The sequence below is a fragment of the Coccomyxa subellipsoidea genome, assembly GCF_000258705.1.
Source record: "Coccomyxa subellipsoidea C-169, whole genome shotgun sequence".
In the NCBI taxonomy this organism is placed as follows: domain Eukaryota; kingdom Viridiplantae; phylum Chlorophyta; class Trebouxiophyceae; family Coccomyxaceae; genus Coccomyxa; species Coccomyxa subellipsoidea.
Genome location: NW_005178042.1, coordinates 3784431 through 3796817, shown reverse-complemented (window position 1 = coordinate 3796817; position 12387 = coordinate 3784431). Strand labels below are relative to the sequence as shown.

The following is a 12387-nucleotide window of genomic DNA, read 5'->3' as shown; positions in this document are numbered from 1 at the left end:
AGTCTGTCACTGCCTATTCAAATATCAGAAAGCATCTTAAATGTCTGCATTATGATGGCAAGGATCGGCATGTTGGAGTTGGCTCATTATACATACGGCGCCCCTCCCAGCTGAGAGACTGACACGGTGTCCAAGGGAGAAATTCAAAGCTTTCAAAGGTGAACAATTTCACAATCCAGGTGCCTGTCAAGCTGCTGCACCTTCTGCAGCAGGAGCTGCAGTACACATGAAGTATGGTATCGTTGCGAGATACTGCAAAGGGCACTGGTAGCGTGCCAATACACTTTTCGCTGGACGTCCCCCCCAGGTAGGAACAACTCATGATCAGAACGTGTACAAGAAAGGTGGTTCAACAGGTCTCGGTCGGTTTGTGTTACGAGGGCTTCAAGAAGTTCTCGCCACCAGGCAATCTTTATTTTCACGGGTCGACGACTGGGAACTAGACACGTACAGGCTCTGACACCTCCCTCAAAAGCTTCTGGTCGTGGAACAGACATCATCATACCTTCGAAGCTAGTATTCCAGTATGGGCCCTAGGCAGTGAGTGTCGTACAAGGATATTGTTCTCTCTTACGCTTTCAACAGGACGTCTTTTATTCTATGACTGGACATACGTTAGTCACGAAAGAAAGTATGATTATTTTCTTTTGTGCGGCCCCGGAAGCAGCTCCCGAAAGACATCGTGGCGCTGTGTTCTGCTTGATGCGGTTGGTCTAATATAGTTCATCTTGAGACTTCCTATTGTCTACAACACTCCATGTTCATACCTAGGAGATGATGAAAAGCCTGTAGCAGGCCTGTTACGTCAAATGAAAGGGAAGTCAGAGTTGCAGTCGTACGGGTGGATTGAGCGGGATCCCGTCAGAGACCAGCAACTTCACCATTAATGAAGACTTCACCTCCCATGTCCATGTTACATGCAGGTGCTTAAATCTACAGGACGCCTTCACACCCAGCAGGAGGGCGCTTCTTCCTTCTTGCTAGCAGGATGCCGACTGCCCATGCCTTCCTGCTCGCCTTCTGCATCGGCATCATTACCTTCAGCTATGCTGCTGGGGATACTGATCCATGTTCGAAAGGCAACTGGAGCGACTGGTACGGAAACAAACAGGATTGTTCCAACAAAGGGTTGCTGGATCAGGCATACGCGTGCCCCGGCCTGGAATTCATAACCGACATGCAGATCAAGCTCAACAGTGACCGAACGGTGTTAGTCGGTGAGAACCGCACTATTCACCAACCGGTGGTGGCCAGTGTGGCTGCAAGATGCAGTGAAGGGACCACTCTGCCCACATTCAAAGAACTTGACCCAGTGCTGCTCAACTCAACAATCAACCATCCCAAGGAAGGTTTCACTTCTTTGCACGTGGACTATGGGGACTATGTTGATGCCCTCCTAGGTGTCGGCTTCCCAAAGAAGGGCCTGCAGAGCTCCACATACTCTTGTCCCCAGTCTTACAAGCTAGTGGGCTTCCAGACGCAGGCCGAAAAAGCTTCTCACACTGGCAGTCTGCGCGCAGTCCGATTTCTCTGCAAGAATGTCACCGTATATGTGGAACCCCCATGTGGGCCTTGGCTGCAGTGCCGGCCAGCTCCGATAATAGCACTTGTGGGTGTTGTGCTGGGCGCTGCAGCTTCTGCAATCTTTGCAGTGTCTGCGATCTTCATCAAGTACCATTTGGACAAGCGCTTTGAGCGCTTCAGGGGCCAGTTGCAGGGTGCCGGCAGAATGAAGGATTCCTCAGCTGCCAGTGCTGATGTCGAGCGCGGTGAAGCTGCAGGATGTAGCAGTGCCGATGCAGATCAGGGCGTTGTGCAGGATGCCAAGTGAACTCCAAGAACAAAAAATCAAGCCAAGTTAGGTTAGGAGTGGGGTGACACAGTATGCGCAGGCTGACATTCAGGCATGTGGCACGTCGACACTGAGGACTCAGAAGTCAGGTTGCAGGCAATGGTTTGTGGTATGAAATGCCATTCAGCGGTATGTACAGTCAGTGCTCAATGTGCGTCTGTGTTTGGGGATTGGTCTACTGAACAGGGTATGTGTGTCGAAGCGACACTGATTTGATTGATTTGGTTGCATTTAGAATTGCATACTTAAATTGCAAGATTTATGTTTGCTGTGGGTTTTGCCTTATATGCCGCATCACTAGAGCGGTCAGATTCAAAACGCAGCTGCACATGCGGCACTGATATCAAATTCCTTGCCCAGTATGACTTCAGTGCAGATGAAAGCCTTTTCACTGCATTTACGATTTGAATTTGCTGAAAACAACCCGAACACGCATAACCTACTTTACAGGCCTCTCCACAGCATAGACGTCAGAGCGCCGCCACATGCAGCTGCCCATGAGTCACTGAGTCAGTCATGACATGGTGCATGCGCGTGCAGTCTGTGGAAGTCCTTTCAAGAATTTGTGCCCCAAGAGCCTGAATCACCAGGGCATACTAATCTAGATATAGTACCTCCTGGAATCACAATGCCAAATGTTTCAGTCATACCGCCAGAACAGAAGGAAGCTCAGAGAAGCTGCTGACGTCACAAAATGTGTTTCCTCTCTTCAGTGGCCTCATTCTTAAATTTTTTTGGTGGATTGAGACAGCTGCATTCTATTTGCAGCGTCCTCCTCGGTAATCTTTTCGATCTCGAGAGAATCCAACTTCACGGGAAAAGGATTACGACAAGGCCATCGTCTATAAGGACCTCTTCATAGATGGATATTCGTTCTATCCTTTAATGAGATCGCCATTATTAAGAGCTGCTGGAGCCAGTCTTGGCACTTTAATTACCATCGGTGGTATTACTCTCGGGGTCAGCAATTTGGCAATGATCACCGTGCGTGCTGGGGTTAAGCAGAGAAAGGTACATTGGCATGCTTCATAAGTAAGAAGAAAGCTGCTTTTAAATATCTGATCTGGGAGAATATGGGAATGTCAGTCCCATCTTTACAGTGACCAAAGCCTTTTCTTTTCCTGTCACCGAATTGGCTGCTGTAACAGTATGTTGAGGAAAGGTTTGTGTGAAACAGAAGAAGGTAGCGGTGACATGCAAACCCTGCAAAGGCACAAAGTTGCAGCAGTGTTCTGTCTGTAAGGGTGAGGCCTGCACTAGCGCCATGCACCTACTGAATGCATTGCTCACTGCTAGTCAAATTTGCAAGCCTAGAGGACCCCGGAGCCTATCGAAGTAGTCCAGAAGCTCCTTGGCAACTCAGCTGTGTGCCAGCAGGAAACTACCTTTTGGACTGGAGTCCTTTCCAGGACGGCGCTGCAGACATGCTTGTGCTGTGCCCCCTGTGCGGAGGCTATGGACAGCAAAAATGCTTCAACTGCATGGGTGCGTGCCCAATGAGAACAAGGCATCTGCAATAGCATGCAATCATCCTTCTGCCTGCTCCCACAACTGATTTTCCCTGGGTGCAGCAGCCAGTCTGTGACAAAAGAGAATTTTGTGGTTTTGTGGTGCAGGAGAAGGAGTGGTGGTGCCCTTGAGGGGGCCCAAGTGGTTTGTTGAGGAATACAGCTGATGCGAGCAACTGCAGCCAGCTCGCTGTTGTCCGCCTGCTATGCAGGAGGTGGTTTCTTCTACCTCCTGAATAATAAGAATAAACTACCTCCTGCATGGAACACTACCAGATCTATAAGACCCATTTTTCTTTCCGTGTGAGCAGAGTTGCCCCGGCCTTGGCTGGCGGGGGGCGGTACATATACTCAGCACCATGCTCACGTTTGATTGGGGTCTTGCATGGTTTTGGCAAGTCCACGAGGGGTAGGAATTTCGCAGCCTTTACATGCAGCTTGTCTGCGCAGACGTACCTTGCCTTTGGCAGGAAAAGCGTATACGGTAATAATAATAATATAATAATAATAATGATAATGATGATGATGAGCAGAGTGTCGACAGCAAGGGATTGCACTAATGGAAAGCTTCCAGATTAGTGGGTTTTGCTGCATTATTACGCAAAACAAACAAAATGAAAGCTGATCTGCCGAGTCAATGTAATTTGGAAATTTGGAAATCGTACATCAGCAATTACAGGAGCGCAGTTCTGACTAGGACTTTGTTCCTTTGACATCACAGACTAGATCCTCTTTGCAGATCTATCATTTCCAAATAAACAAATCAACACCTGGGGATTTTCCAAGCAGAATACACACCTATCAAAAGATTCAATCTTATCACCTCTAAATGGACACGGAAACTATGGGGTTCAAGTCCGGGAATCCAAAAAAAGGGTTGTCATTTTCCTAGTACTGCCAAACGTTCATTCTAGATCTGTCACACCCAACATGTACAGTCATGAGCCAAATCAATACAAATGCTTGGCGCATTCCCCATGCAGGAGACACACCTTCCCGATATGTCAAATTCATCACCTGCATTTCTTGCAGCAGCACCGGCACAAACCAACACTTACATCTCTCAAAAGTCAGATGGTCAAGACACAAAAGGGTCCAGAGGTGGAAAGGGTTGTCTCATGGTGCATAAGCAAGGCATGCAGCTGTCAAAATCCTTCAGGCCTGCACAGCGACAGGCTGTTGTCCAACAGGCAGCGCTGCAGAGCCAGACAGAACTGCCTCAGCAGCCCTCCTGCCTGACTTGATAGCTCCATCCAAGGTGGCAGAGTCCCGGTGATCCCCGCACACATACAGCCCCTCTGACAGCTTCACCGGCCTCACAAAATTTGTCGGCGGTGCCTGCGCAACACAGCCTCGCGTGAACATCCTATACTTCTCTTAGAATTTTGTCATACTGAAATGCACATGCCGAAAGCTAGGTATTACAGTAGATCAAGGGTTGCCTCGCAATTGCACATTGCGTGACAACACGCAATGATGCCCCGGCCCAGGAGCCTTAGGAATTTTGTGATGGGTGCAAGATTGCTGGGTGAATCGATCCCTGCTATGCTGTGCAGGAGATCACTTCAACATGCTTATGTAGAGTCAGAAAATCATGTTGTAGCCCACTACAGACAGTGCTCGGCATGCCATGGCGGCACCATAGGTTGATGCAATCAGAAGAGAGGGCAGAAAGATGAAGTGGGCACCTGGTTGGGCTGTGCGAAGGGGATGCGGTAGATGCGCAGCAGCTGCCAGGTAGCTGTCTGGTCCGCGCCAAACCAGGCCGCCAGCTCACCCTTCACAGCTTCCGCCAGCTGCTCGTCTGACATGTCCGGCTGCGTGCCTATTGTGGACACTGAAACCAGTGCCTGCACAGAAGAAATTGAAAGTTGAATAGGATAAATAGCAGCAGCAGCGGAGGGGCTCTCAGTGCTTATATTCCCAACGCACACCGGGATCTTTTGCATGGAGTCTTCAAAAATACAAGGATGCTGTACCGGTATACACTTGCGTGTGTTGAGGCAATTGCAGGATACATCCGATTGTTCAAGGAAGAAGTGCCAGCAGAGAATGTTTAAAAGACGACAGAATTTTTACCTGCCCAGGGGGTGCATAGGATGGCGCTACAGTGGAGGGGAAGCAGGCGTTGTTCACAAGGCCCCCGCTCTCTCCATTCAGGTACAGAATATTCTCCTCTCTGGGAGCTGCTGGCGCCCTGTGCACACCACAAGATTGCTTACATGATGCACACAGAATCCCCAGATGCTCGAGCAGTCTCACTTTACATTTTGCCCACATATCTGCTCTTCAACCTGGGTTGATCTTTTCCACTTGCAAGGTCAGCCTGCAGGTTGCAGGTCAGCGCAAGTGAGCAGAGAAGCAGTTCCCGCATGCATCTGCTCTCAGCAGCCTGCGCAGCTAAAGGAACCCGTGCCACGAGCCACGAGCTGGGTCCCTCCGTCCATGTTTAAGCTTCAGCACTTCTATTTGACCAGGAACCTGGGATGGCGGAGACATCCAATCTATCCTTTACTCATTGCCGTCATGACGGACCAACTGAGAAGGAATCAGGCGAAGGAGCAGGTTGCCCACCTGAAGTACAGGTTACAGGTGCCAACCCCGGGCTCTGTCTTTGAAGGCGATGCCTCCAGCGCGTCGCCCAGGAGGCCGCGCGCAGCCGGCGCATCGGTCGCCACCACGATCGCGCGTCGCGCGCTGACGGAGCGGCCGCCGGCCAGGCCGACGCTGCCCGGCTGCCCGGCGGAGCCGCCCGCCACACTCTCTACACGCGCTCCTGTGAAGCGTGAGCATCAATGCAGCAGCCTCTATATGAATATAAGGCTCAAAAGTGCAGGTTTGAGGGTACTCCTTGATGCCTGCACAGATGAACCCCTTTGCAGGACACTACAGGGGTTCGCCCCAGATGAGCCCACATCATTGGATGACACAGTGTATCATACTGGAGGTCAATCAAAAAATTGAGTCACCCCTTCACTTGCGCCGCAATTATCATGACATCACGCACCTGCAGTGTTGCTTCAAAGCCCACTGACCCAGATAATTGGTGGCCCATCATTGCGGTTCATTGACCCCCAGATTGGCCTTAGGAAACAGTACGAACAACTGCAAGCAATGTCAAAAAAAATTCATGCCTGTGTGGATGGAGCCGGGCGGCAGTCGCGCGGCGAGCTGGTCTGCGACGGCGCCAATGCCCGCAGTGGGCAGGCAGTTCTGCCCAGTGGCCAGGCAGCGCATTACGAATTCGAACAGCCGCGACGTCATGTTTAAACCGCGGTCGAAGAATATACCGCCCAGGAACGGCCGGAAGAAGCGGTCAATGATGTCAGCCGAGAAGCCCTCTGCCTGCGCACAAAGGAGCTGTGTGAGGGTCGTGTGAGTGCAGACAGTGTGCTGCAAGCGTGTGGGCTCAGTCAAGCATTGAAGCAGACCTAATGGTAGGTCTCCAGGAATTTCATGATCATGCACTGCACTTCATGAGTCCCTTAGGCACTGCTTTCTGTCAGTGACCCAGAGGCAAAGGTAGATAGAACAAATGCTCTGACACAGTCTCTTGCTGATGCACTCTCAATGCATGTTGTGTCAGAACCTGTAATCGGCTGAGTGTGGAGGTTTCTGGCGCCTGCAGGATGTCAGCTGGGCTCTTCAGAAGGGCCTTAATCCTGAACAGGCCGACCAGGGCCTTGTCAAAGGGTGACCCCACTGGGTTTGGCAGAGAGGCAACGCCGTCCGCTGGGTGCCGGAATGGATCTGCCACCCTGTGAAAGCCGCCATTCCACCTCACCAGTGCACCTGCATGGTTGCATGGATCCTCAATCTCAGGACTCCTTCTTCGGTAAGACCACACATTCAGACTGTCATGATTTTGCACTAGCACATGCAATTCAGGCATAGTCAGACATCCTGAGAGCCCTGGCATGGAGTACAGTTATTAGTGTGCTAAGGAGAAGGACCTGAACTTGAGAGCCCGAGGAAAGAGAGCAGCCCAAGCGAGTCCCAAGCAATTCCCAAGCAATCAATGTCACTCATGCAAAAGCACCATCGTTCCCGTGAAATTTGCTGCCTCCCTAATGTAGGACATGCAAAGGGAAATTGCGATGCTCATGCTCCGTTCTGGGCCATACCTGCATAGAAGGGCTTGAGATCCAGCGCTGAATAGTCGAGCACAGCTTGCGCCTCTTCGTAGGACGTCAGAAAGATCTGGAAGCCCCTGTCGAGCAGGAAGCCATCCACTTCATCTGTGCGCACGCGGCCCCCCACGCCATCAGAGGCCTCCAAGATGGCAAAGTTCACTCCTGCTTTCTGCAGCTGCAGGCCGCACGCCAGCCCAGCAACACCTGCCATGCAATTTGGTAAAAAATCAATGAAGCTCTCAGTGAAATGATGTATTCAGAGGGTCATGAGAGGAGCATACTGCAGAGCAATCAACTTGGTCCATCCATAGGTGAGGCAGGTCCAGACCACGTCTTCAAAAGCCAAGGCAGATCACCTGCTCCAACGATCACAACATCATAGCCGTCGTTGAGGTCGCCCTGTAATGCTGTACAGATGAGGGAACGAGCATTCGACTGTGCACGTCTTGACGATTTGCTGAGTCTGTGCTGCAACGCTGCACACTCACGGGCTGGAAGCCAACCACTGGTCCGATGGTGCCTGAAACTCCTGATAGTTGGTGAAAGCAAGCTGCATGCGTGCTCTCGAGGCCCTGTCTTGGGCGATGAAAGCGTTCCAATGCAGCCAAGAGATCCCATGTGGCAAGCCCTGTGCAAAGTGTCCCCTCTTCCTGGCTAGACACACGGTCTCACCTCCGCAAATACGACTTTCTGACAATCATCAACAAGTACCCGTCTCTGTTCACGCGCACAGAGCTAATGATCTTATCGCATGCACTCACGTGCTCAGGAGCAGGTCGTCAGCAACTCCAACTTGGCACAGGAGACCATACAACACTCAGAAGATTTAGGATATTTGACGAAAACTTCCGTTATCACGATCCAATTTCCAGGCGGAGCTGTTGATATCCTCAGCTTTCGTGAGAGGAACCTTTTGACCGGACCCGCAAGTGTTCATCAAGAAGTGGTAAGTTGGTGGTAAAAGTCAACTGAGGGCTCTCCGAGCAGAAACAACAACAATTGCTTGCAGCTGATGCAGAGAACGGCATCGGCTGCAACGATCGCTGCAGGCCTTCACCCGTCCTCGCAACCATCTTCAAGCAACGGTGTCGCAGGCAAGGTCTCCCTTTGTGTGCTGGTTGGTTGGAAGTTGGCGGAGGGATATGTTTGATTGAAATCTAATTCTGTTGGTCTGCATCGCAGAGATTGTAACTCTCAGGCTCACGCCAAGGCGGAAGAAGAAGGTGAGGCGTCTTGACTTGGTTATACAGCTCTATTGTCGACCTCAAAGAATATCTGACTTTTCCTCAATGATATTGTCATGCTCACCTGCTGTTGTCTGATTGCCAGGCGGTGAAGTGGTCAGAGGACGTAGTGGACAACGAATTCCTCAACAAGAAGTCTTCCAAGAGTGAGTGCTGCGGCTCAGCAGACGTTTGTGGCATGGTTGAGATCCAATTTGGAGTACCCTTGCTGTATATGATAGCTATACCTGTTGCCTTTCTCAAATGCTGTGTGCTTGCTGTCAGAGTGCTGCATATTCCACAAGCAGCGGCCATTTGGGGAGTGGAGCGATAATGAGGACGAGACTCCATGCAGAGATGCCAAGTAGGCATCTTTAAAACTTTGTAGAGATGCAGCACAAGGATGAAGGGCTGCTTGCAGAGCAGTTGCTGCGTCAAGGGCAGAACAGCTCAGCATGGCAGCCTCAGATCAGCAGGGCAGTGTCTGAGCTTTCACAGTGGAATACATGTTCCTGATCAGTATGATATGAGGTGGCAGACCTCATGAGCAATTCCTCAATAGATTGATGGAGTGACAGAAAGTATGGGCCGGAGCCAATTGCTACAGTATCATCAGGTTTCTGATCTCAACAACTTTCCTCTAGACACATGGACAGCTGGAAGTGTTTGCGCAATGGAGCTAGGCCCCTGCAGTCTTGCTTTCTGGTGCATTATGATAATGGGTGATAGGCCCTTGCAAAGCTTGTAAAGTAGCCATAAGTGCAGTGGCCTTGGCCGGAACATAAGATAGATTGCCGCATTGCAACATTGACATAGCCTGACTAGTTATGGTGTCAACAATGGAAGCCTCATATTATGCACTGTTACCTTGTCCCAGCTGTTCCCATACACATTGCACACAACCATCAACATACAGACCTCGTGCCACACTTTGAGTGCTTGTTCAGCATGCAAATCACCACGGCACAGCTGCAGCCATGATCGGACCGATCATGCGACACATTCAGACGAGTCATTTGCCTTGACGATAAGCCTGAGTTGTGTCTTCAATCCACTGCTTGCTCACTTGAAGAAGATGCAGACCAGGCCCATCACAATATTGATGATGAAGAGCCCCGCCTGATCAGGCCGGATGATTCGCGGCAGGGGTAGCACTCTGACCAGCGCCCAACTCACCTGCAGTGCCAGCACACACTCTTATTAGTCACAGTGAATCGGTGATGATCAGCCCAGAGAATGAGTCGCCCAAAGCCCCATCACAAAAGCACCTCCCCAAGTATGCAGCTTCCCAAGCAACCCCAACACTCTGCTTTCTGCACGGCTTTAGGGCCACATGAAGGACCCATGCTGAGGTCCGTTGCCTTACACCATACCCAACGTTCAGATCTACACTCTGGACGGTGGAAATTTAAGCTTGGGGTGGGCGAAGGTGAAATTTGTGGTGCAGTGTTGTTGAGGGCGATCAGACAACGCTACATGCTGAAGCCATGCATAAACTCAATGCCCAGGCAAAATAAGGCGCGCACCAGGGATCCCAGGAACAAGCCAAAGAGGGTAACGCCGACAGCGCCCCAGATGGGCGAGCGGCCGAGGTCGCTCTCGGGCGCGCGCTTCTTGCGCTTGTCGAATAGCCGCCACACTGAGAAGCACAGCGCCGCGCCCACCGGCAGCGACGGGTCCGCCGTGCTCGTCTGCCAAGCCGCCCTGCGATGCAAAGAACAAAAAAGAGTCAAGGATCAGGTCTTGAACCGGTGACCTTTTGCTCTGCCAGAAATTTAGCTACTGCAGAGTCCGTCTGGCTTCCGGGAACGCAGGGGAGGCATGATGCAATCCTGCCTCATTGTCGGCTAGCGCTAAAAGTTTTGCGCTAAACAGTAATATTCCCAGTCTTCAGCGCAAAAACAACATATGCAGTGCTGCAGCCTTTCTGTTGCTCTGATATTTGACAGTCCACTTCGATCAACATTAAGATACATTTCAAACCTGTTGATCCACCGCTAAATAATCAAAGCAAGCGATGCTAGCCCATCGGTCTAAACGCCATCAAGTTCTTAGAGCACAAGATTGTCTTTGTACAGCTGCAGCACTCACCAGAGTCCCATCATGATGAAAATGGAGCCGTCGTTGACAATGGTGGGCAATGGCACTGATGGTTCCAACCTCTCCTTGATGTTCCCAATGATGCCCGTTGGCTGCACACCCCACCAACAAATCCTCAGTCACTCTATCACTCCGCCCCTCTGCACAGCTCTGCCACCAACTTGCACAGATCCGATGCATGGTGGTTTCTGCGGCATCACTGCTGAAGCATGCAGGTGCCATGCCATATTTTTGGCGATGGGCACTGAAAGCAGGATGGCTACTGCCTTGAACGGCCCTGGCCGGGCTTCGAAACTAAGGGGACAGGGGTCCAGACAGGGGAGAGGGACAGGGGTCAGGGGTCCAGACAGGCGATGTCTTACTATGCTGAGGAACACACCACAGCGCCACAGTTCAAGCCTGCAGCTGCATGGGTATAATAAAGGGGTTTATACCAGGGGATCGCCCTGCACATCGCTCTTGCGGCCCCTGCGAGGTGGCTGGAAGCCGTATTTGTGCCGCACTTTCATCCGCTCCTGCAGGATGCTGTCATAGGCCAGCTCTATGGCCTCCCTGCTCCTCTCATGCCTCTTGTACGTCTGCGCAGAGTCACACGCTGAATTCGAGTCTTGCCCCGATGATGAAGCGTTTTATTACACGCTGTTCCTGCCAGAGGCAAGGTGCATCTGCAGACAAGCTGCGTATAAAGGCTGCCACTAGCCTGCCCCTTGATGGACTTGCCAGACCCGATCAACAGTGGGCACGGTGCTCAGAATACCGCCCCCCGGCAACCAGGACCCAAGACAAAGAATTTCCAGACATAAATGTGCCTTTTTGCAACACAAAGATGCATGCTTTGCAACAGAGGACTTGTTCATTTTCCTGCTCAAGACCGAAGTATTTCCAGGCTGCAATGTGAGAACAAAGTTTGACCCACCTCGTACAAGTAGTTCCTGGCATCTTGCACCTCCTCGAAGGAGGCTTCCCTTGCGAGCCCAAGCCGGCTGCAGCCACACAGCATCGTCAAGGTAACCCCATGTTTGGTGGCAAGTGTCTAAAAAGCACCAAAAGGCTCCAGCGCAAGGGGTGCTTGAGCACAGAAACCCAACCTGTATGGGTCTTTCTCGTGTAGGCGAGGGAAGACGTCTATTGAAAGGTCATACTGCTCCTGCTGCTCGCTTCCGGGGCCCTCAGGTGGCAAGTCTGCTGAACTGAGCTCACCTGCAATGCGGGGGAGTAATTTTACACTTTGTATACAACAATGTGAACAATGAGAAGATCATTCCAAGACAAACTTCCTGTCAAGCCACGAAGAAAGCTACAGGCCAATGTTGAGACACACAAACCTGCACTGACGGCTGACTGGTGTTGCAAATTCCATCGCCTTCGGATGCTGGGAGACTCGTAAGCGATCCAGGGTCTCTGTATGTGTTTTCTAAAGTTATTGCATGAGCAAGCAGGATTTGATGGCCTGCTGGAAGAGTGTGCAGATGCCTTTGCTGTGGAGCTGCTGACGAAGGCCTTCATTTTGTACTATTATGCTTGATCTCTCATGACTATCGCGATTTCGTTTATATGTTAAGTATTGCGAC

General features: G+C 51.1%; 5 protein-coding genes across 5 annotated transcripts; 2 read left to right on the top strand and 3 right to left on the bottom strand.

Moving 5' to 3' along the window:
- Positions 1–988: 988 nt before the first annotated feature.
- COCSUDRAFT_55760 (hypothetical protein) lies at positions 989–1831 on the top strand (the record flags this gene model as incomplete). The annotated part of the gene is made up of 2 exons (XM_005652265.1): positions 989–1217; positions 1635–1831. The coding sequence occupies 2 exons, from the start codon at positions 989–991 to the stop codon at positions 1829–1831; spliced, it is 426 nt and encodes a 141-aa protein (XP_005652322.1).
- A 2684-nt stretch (positions 1832–4515) lies between these two features.
- On the bottom strand, positions 4516–6428 carry COCSUDRAFT_55759 (amine oxidase; the record flags this gene model as incomplete). Its single annotated transcript, XM_005652264.1, has 5 exons — positions 4516–4698; positions 5049–5210; positions 5440–5557; positions 5935–6136; positions 6392–6428. The coding sequence occupies 5 exons, from the start codon at positions 6426–6428 to the stop codon at positions 4516–4518; spliced, it is 702 nt and encodes a 233-aa protein (XP_005652321.1).
- Positions 6429–6477: 49 nt separating this feature from the next.
- Positions 6478–7704, bottom strand: COCSUDRAFT_55758 (amine oxidase; the record flags this gene model as incomplete). Its single annotated transcript, XM_005652263.1, has 3 exons — positions 6478–6705; positions 6950–7152; positions 7485–7704. 3 exons carry the CDS (start codon positions 7702–7704, stop codon positions 6478–6480), a joined length of 651 nt encoding a protein of 216 aa, XP_005652320.1.
- Positions 7705–8322: 618 nt separating this feature from the next.
- On the top strand, positions 8323–9479 carry COCSUDRAFT_52266 (hypothetical protein). Its single transcript, XM_005652262.1, has 4 exons — positions 8323–8587; positions 8676–8716; positions 8823–8883; positions 9002–9479. Exons 1-4 carry the CDS (start codon positions 8506–8508, stop codon positions 9082–9084), a joined length of 267 nt encoding a protein of 88 aa, XP_005652319.1. The 5' UTR covers positions 8323–8505; the 3' UTR covers positions 9085–9479.
- A 299-nt stretch (positions 9480–9778) lies between these two features.
- Positions 9779–12271, bottom strand: COCSUDRAFT_64378 (hypothetical protein; the record flags this gene model as incomplete). The annotated part of the gene is made up of 6 exons (XM_005652261.1): positions 12142–12271; positions 11733–11799; positions 11251–11394; positions 10808–10908; positions 10243–10420; positions 9779–9892 (listed from the first exon to the last, which is right to left on the bottom strand). Exons 1-6 carry the CDS (start codon positions 12174–12176, stop codon positions 9779–9781), a joined length of 639 nt encoding a protein of 212 aa, XP_005652318.1. The 5' UTR covers positions 12177–12271.
- Between the last annotated feature and the right edge of the window lie 116 nt (positions 12272–12387).